Source organism: Rhagoletis zephyria, unplaced genomic scaffold (assembly GCF_001687245.7).
Source record: "Rhagoletis zephyria isolate East Lansing unplaced genomic scaffold, Rhagoletis_zephyria_1.1 Rzeph_scaffold_07278, whole genome shotgun sequence".
In the NCBI taxonomy this organism is placed as follows: Eukaryota; Metazoa; Arthropoda; class Insecta; order Diptera; family Tephritidae; genus Rhagoletis; species Rhagoletis zephyria.
In genome coordinates this window covers 21735-28924 of record NW_016164361.1, presented here as the reverse complement: position 1 = coordinate 28924, position 7190 = coordinate 21735, and the positions used below count along the sequence as shown (strand labels likewise).

The 7190-nt window shown below is 44.1% G+C and overlaps 1 protein-coding gene across 1 annotated transcript; it reads left to right on the top strand.

Moving 5' to 3' along the window:
• The first annotated feature begins 974 nt into the window (after positions 1-974).
• On the top strand, positions 975-1886 carry LOC108374052 (uncharacterized). Its single transcript, XM_017630011.1, has one exon. It carries the CDS (start codon positions 975-977, stop codon positions 1884-1886), a length of 912 nt encoding a protein of 303 aa, XP_017485500.1.
• The last annotated feature ends 5304 nt before the right edge of the window (positions 1887-7190 follow it).

The following is a 7190-nucleotide window of genomic DNA, read 5'->3' as shown; positions in this document are numbered from 1 at the left end:
TGAAGCTTGGGGAAGACGACTTTGCCTTCAAAGGGAGTCCTTGGCCAGGCGATTTTCAATAGAACAAGTTACTGGGCTTGATTCTGCAAAGATTTAATCCATTAGCGATTACACTAGTAAAAATGCTGGAGCAGGTATAACGCGCCGCACCCTCATTGAAATAAGTGCGACCGGAAGCACTCCCATTCTAACGTTTAACGTCAATGCTAAACAAAACACCCGTCGTCATAGTACCAAAGACTGGTGCTGCAAGGAGCACTGGGTGCTTAACTCACCCAGGATTTGAAGTTTTTAGTAGCCTTCGACTTTATCTGTGACAACACAGTTCATTGCTACTGGCTAGACAGGAACCAAAAAGCTTGTGGCAACGCCAAAGGCGCTTTTTTATAGCAAGCTAAAATGCAACCTTGCGCCTATGGTTTTCCGTTTTTTCTCTCTCTTCTGCCGACTGTGGATCCGGACGGACTGGTGTGCAAAAATCTCAGCGTAAAAAAGGACTTTAATTAAATCATAGATTGTAGACATTTATTTGTAATTTAAACGTTAATATATCTTTTTAATAAATATCGTTAATACAATACAAAAACACCCTACAAACTGGTGACCTCGACAACAGAACAACATTCGCAATAGAAGTACATGGTAGGGAAGCACAAAACCGCAATTAGACAAAAAACGTGCTCCCTGCGCTGGTACTGGAACTAAATCAGGTTACATCCACCAATCTGCGCTTGCAAGTGAGTAGGTTGGGACACCACAGCCTCGCAACGTGTCACACGACCCATCAGCAAATCTATCTTTGTGCTAGCAATTAAACGCCCTTACAACGCAACCGGCCACCACTGCCGAGACACGGCACTACTCGTGTCGACTGCATCACCTATTTACAACTACGACGTCGCATTATCCAAACAGCCTACTAATCGCGGTCTTCGTACACATTACAAACCATATTCCATTTCCGTTTTCGTGAAATGCCAAATACCCAAGAAAACCTGGACGGTGCCGTCCCCGACAATAAGGATACATCAACCACATCAGGTAGCCAAACCACTGACAACGCAGACGTTAACAGCTTTGCCGCTCGCGTACAAATCCCACAACTCAACGCATTTTCGCTACAAGGAATCGAGTCATGGTTCACCCGACTAGAAGCATTTTTTCGAATAAACAACTTCGGGAAATTGAACCAGGAACAACGAGACAGTACAAAGTTTAACATAGCTGTGATGTACATGGATGAACGGTTGCACGAGCAAGCATACGACATAGTACGAAACCCACCAAACAAGGATAAGTACGAAACATTACGCCAAACAATTTTAAATAAATTTTCAGTATCGCCAATCGCGCGCCTCGAGCAGCTAACATCGGGTATCCAGCTAGGTGACAGCAAACCAAGTCACATGCTCACGCAACTACAACGCACAGGCGTGACTACCGATAAACAATTAATTAAAGACTTTTGGTTACAGAAACTTCCTGTATCCGCAAGGGCAGTGATAACTGGTATCGACAAAGGGAACACCGACATGACTTTGGAGCAGCTGGCATCAATCGCCGACGAAATAATAGATGTTGTACGAGCCAATTCGACAAACGCCGTTACAGTTCGTAGCCAACAAGAGCAAACTACCCCAACAACCAAATTAAATGGCAATTCCTCAATGGAAACTAGAATATCACGCATCGAGCGAGCGCTGTCCAGAATCGAATTGAGCAATAGGCGACGCCGGAGCAGCAGGCCTCGCTCACATAGCCGTAGTGGTGAGACAGGTCACTCATCAGAAGGTATGCAGCAAAAAAATTGTTGGTACCACAGACGTTTCGGAGATAAAGCACAAAAATGCGAAACACCATGCAATTTCAAAACAGCAAAAAACTGAGTAAGTCAACAGCGCCCGCAGCTACGTTCGTTGATACATCCTCCAACCCACGCTGCAACAGCCAATATAGCACAATGTTGAACAATAGACTTTTCATTCACGACCGCAAATCAAATAAACGATTTCTCATCGATACAGGGGCCGATATATCGATTGTTAGCACACCCAACACAAGTCATACATCTCCAAATAAGGCAACACCTACATTGTTTGCAGCGAACAACACCCAAATAAAAACGTTTGGAACTACACGATTAATTCTCGATTTGGGACTAAGAAGGCCTTTTGAATGGGATTTCGTCGCAGCTGACACCAGGTACAATATACTTGGGGCCGATTTTTTAAGCAAATTTAACCTCGTAGTAGACATGCGCAACTCCACAATCATAGACGCCCAAACACAGTTAAAAAGTCGAGCCGTAGAAGCAGTTAACGTGCAACAATACGCAATCACAACCTACGATATTAATAGCAAGTACGCCGAATTAATACGCGAATTCAAAGACATCACTCAAATTAATAACACATTTGAAGGCAGCATAAGCAACAACGTTCAGCACTTCATCGAAACGGAAGGTCCACCTACATTTTCAAAACCAAGGATGTTAACACCAGAGAAGTACCAAGCCATCAGAGATGAGTTTCAATACCTAATGAAATTGGGCGTCTGCAGGCCATCAAAGAGCCCTTACGCCTCACCTCTACACGTGGTACGCAAACCCGATAACACCTGGCGCCCTTGCGGAGATTACAGGGCCCTGAACGCGCAAACTCTACCCGATCGTTACCCTCTACCACATATCCAGGATTTTACTTGCCACCTACACGGCAAGTCAATATTTTCAAAAATCGATTTATATCGGGGGTATTATCAAATACCGGTCGCTAAAGCAGACGTGCCTAAGACAGCCGTCACTACGCCGTTCGGACTTTATGAATTCCTGCGCATGCCCTTTGGCCTCCGAAACGCAGCACAGACCTTTCAAAGGTACATGCACGAAGCACTCCGCGGTCTAGATTTTTGTTTTTGCTATGTCGACGACATTCTCGTCGCGTCAGTTTCGGAACAAGAACATTCAAAACACTTGCGTTTAATTTTTGATCGACTCCGACAACATCGTCTTACCATAAATGCATCGAAGTGCGTCTTCGGTGCAAAGCAAATTGAGTTTTTGGGTCACTTCGTTACATCCAAAGGTATTGGCCCAACACCAGCAAAAGTGGAGGCCGTACTCAATTTCCCTTTACCAAAGTACGCGTATGAACTGAAACGATTTTTAGCCATGCTAAATTTTTACAGACGTTTCATTCCACGCGCTATAGAGCACCAACAACATCTCAACGCACTGATAGTAGGCAACAAGAAAAACGACAAAGCACTAATAAAATGGAGCAAAGATACCACTTACCATTTTCAAAAATGCAAAGAAGATTTAGCAAATGCTTCGCTCCTAGCACACCCAATCCCATCAGCAAACATTATTTTATGCACGGACGCAAGTGACAGCGCAATGGGGGCAGTAATTCACCAAATCGTCGAAAACGAACCTCAACCGCTAGCATTTTTTTCAAAAAAATTTTCAGTTGCCCAAACAAAATATAGCACTTACGATCGAGAGTTACTTGCGATATATAGTGCCATTAAACATTTCAGGCATCTCCTAGAAGGAAGAGATTTCACCATAGCAACCGATCATAAACCGCTCACTTTCGCGCTCAAACAGAAGAAGGAGAGTTTATCTCCACGACAAATTCGCCACCTCGACCTAATTGGACAATTCACCACAAAAATAATATATATTGCAGGAGAGAAAAATATCACCGCAGACACACTCTCAAGAATAAACGCTCTCAACATTGCCACTCGAGATGTCATCAAATACGAGGACATAGCCAAACAGCAATCTTCGTGTGAAGAACTGAAACAACTTTTGAACTCAAACAACACCTCACTCCAGTTCAAACTCATCAAAATACCTACAATTGATACACCTATCATGTGTGACGTATCCGGTGGCGTAGCACGTCCATATGTACCACCAGAGCAGCGACAAGCAGCCATTGCAAAATTCCATAATTTAGCTCACCCTGGTAGAAAAGCCACAGCGCGATTGGTTAAACAACACTTTGTATGGGAAAACATGGACACAGAGATCGGTAAATTTGTTTCACATTGCATACAATGTCAACGTTCAAAAGTGAATAGACATGTAGTCTCACCTCTCGAAAGATACAGCCTACCATCACAAAGGTTCGACCACATAAATATAGACTTAATCGGCCCCCTACCTCCATCGAATGGTTTTAGGTATTGCTTAACTATAATAGATCGTTTNAAACGCTGATACAGTCGCCTTGGCATTGTTGAACGGGTGGATAAAACATTTTGGGGTACCGCTCAGAATATCTACAGACCAAGGCCGGCAATTCGAATCGACACTTTTTCGAGAATTATCCCGCGTGCTTGGTATTCAACACTTGCGAACGACTGCGTATCACCCTCAAGGAAATGGGATGATAGAGAGGTTCCATAGAACATTGAAGACGGCCATTATGTGCAGTGATTCTTCAAATTGGTCATGCCAACTACCGATAATCTTGTTGGGCCTCCGGTCAGTATACAAAGAGGACATCAAGGCGACCCCTGCTCAACTAGTTTATGGCACATCACTCAGACTTCCAGGGGACATGTGTGAGCCACGCACACAAGCAGTACAATCTGAATTCGTCCAGCAGTNACAGTACAATCTGAATTCGTCCAGCAGCTGATTAAAAACATGCACGAGCTACAACCCACAGACACATCCCACAAGGCGAAACGGAAGCTTTTCATGGCACCTGGACTGGCAACAGCTACGCACGTTTTCGTCCGTAAAGACGCTGTGAAACCGGCACTAACACCACCGTATGATGGCCCATATGAAGTTGAGAAACGCACTGCTAAAACATATGTAATCAGGATAAACGACAAATCGGTTACGATTTCCATCGACCGCATCAAACCTGCATTCATAGATAACCCATCTGAAGAGACATCCGTTCCAGTTCCAACAGCCGAGGCGAATTATCCTCAAAAAAGTCAACCTACCAATTCGACAACAACGCCGCAAGACACCCCTGAACAGAGGACAAGGGTTGGGCGAACGGTCAGACTTCCATCTCGCTACGCTCTGTAGAAGTCTGGGGGGAGTATTGTGGCAACGCCAAAGGCGCTTTTTTATAGCAAGCTAAAATGCAACCTTGCGCCTATGGTTTTCCGTTTTTTCTCTCTCTTCTGCCGACTGTGGATCCGGACGGACTGGTGTGCAAAAATCTCAGCGTAAAAAAGGACTTTAATTAAATCATAGATTGTAGACATTTATTTGTAATTTAAACGTTAATATATCTTTTTAATAAATATCGTTAATACAATACAAAAACACCCTACAAGCTCTTTCTCCATTCACATCCCCATTAGGGTTTAGTAGACGAAAATTCAGAGTGAGAAGCAGGCACCGGTGAACTTCTAGACGGATGGCTGGAAGCTTTACGGAGGGATTGGATATCAAAAACCTCTATATCAACCTAAAACTTAGGCGGCCAGATAAATTAAGTGTTTTTTCAGGCAGAAGTAGAGATCCCAGACATTTTAAGAGATCTCCAGTGGTTAGCGATTGTATGGCCTAGGTGCCTCTCTCGTCTCCTTACAACCGCATCGCACTTGCGAAGCAATTATAAATGAATATCCTCGATCGATTCACAGAAAGGGCATATGGATGCCGTTGGACCCGAACAATAACTTGTACAAGTGTCCTTTTAGTGTACTGTGCCCCGTCAGAAAACATTTGATTACCTCTCTCTGGAGAGGTTTGTGATTGCCTATACCTTGTTAGGTTGTAGCCTTCCCGTAAGCATTTAGCCTATCTTAGACTTACAGGGAACAATACTGGCGGTTCCATGAGTCTCTACCTCTCCGTCCAGAGCTCTTCCTTAATTGTGCTATTCCGGATCGCACGAAGAGGTCTCAGGATCTATTTCCTCGTTACCCTCAACTCCTATATGACCTCGTACCCAAATTCGCTGGATATCATTTTGCTCCTCCACTGCACTCAAGCACCAAGGATGACTTTACCTCAAATAATGAGCGGACCTTGAGTGCAGGCTGGCTATAACTCAATATGTATTAGAATTTTCTCACGTTCATTCTACGTAGATTGATTTCTGTACATAGGATAATGTCATAGTTCTCCGCCTAAAAGATACTCGGATATGCTCCCATGGGCACCGGTAGTTTCAGCCTTAGTCCGTAGATGCCGGCCCCAATGCCGTGAGGAGTTTTGGAGCCATCTGTGTACCATTGTACGGAGATAGTTTGTATATTTATGTGGTTCTGAAAATGGGGTGCTATAGGTTGCCTTGCTGCAAAGTTCTACCTTGAATTTCCTCTCAAAGCCTATTGAGTTAGGCTTATCATCCCACTGGGGAACAGGAGCCAAAGGAATCTGGTAGTCTAGCTTGTCTCTGTTAGGTTTTACCTCTGCCAAAGTCTTCTCTTGAGAAGTTTAGTAGAGTTCCCTTTGCTACCAGCTTTATGCTGAGATGAAGCGGCTCGAGCACGAGAATCACCTCCAGCATTGCCCCCGTGATGCACACATGGTACACATTGAAGCTTGATAAGGGATTGCCTTATCGTGGCTAGGGTCTTGGACAGTTAGGCCTCAAGTCAGCTCAGCGAACCCTGGACGAAAAACTGGGATCAAAAGTATGTATTTTCCTAACTCTACTAACTGAGTGGATAGATTTTAGTATAATCAGCCCACGATAACCACACACTGTGCAAAATTCTGTTCATTTGTTTATGTGGACGCCTAAAGTAGCCAGCCGCAGTGAATTGAATCGAACACCTTGTCGTTCGCATTCAACTCGTGTGCATTTCCAGTGCGAGCATGCTCTTATCTGCGGAAACGTGTGTGAGTATCTGTGCGAATCTATCTTTGTGTCGACCTCCAAGCTGACGACGATGAGCTGCTGAGCTGATGAGATGGTGGTTCCAGCAAAGTGAAGCGTGTGCCTAAGGTGCTTTTGTTGAGTTACCTATACCTAAATAACCCCCATCGACTATCGTAAGTGTCGACTTTCGATAGGCATCTGACTAGCAACATATTGGACTGAAGCAAATTGCCTTATTTGAGAATGGAAAAATTAAAATGCAACTCCAAATGAATGCATTCCAATGCAGGTTGCCCTATTTTTCTTTCAAAACCAATTCATTGCTCGACTGCCCCAAACGAAAAGCGTGTTTAGTACTTTGGAATTAATGGGAAG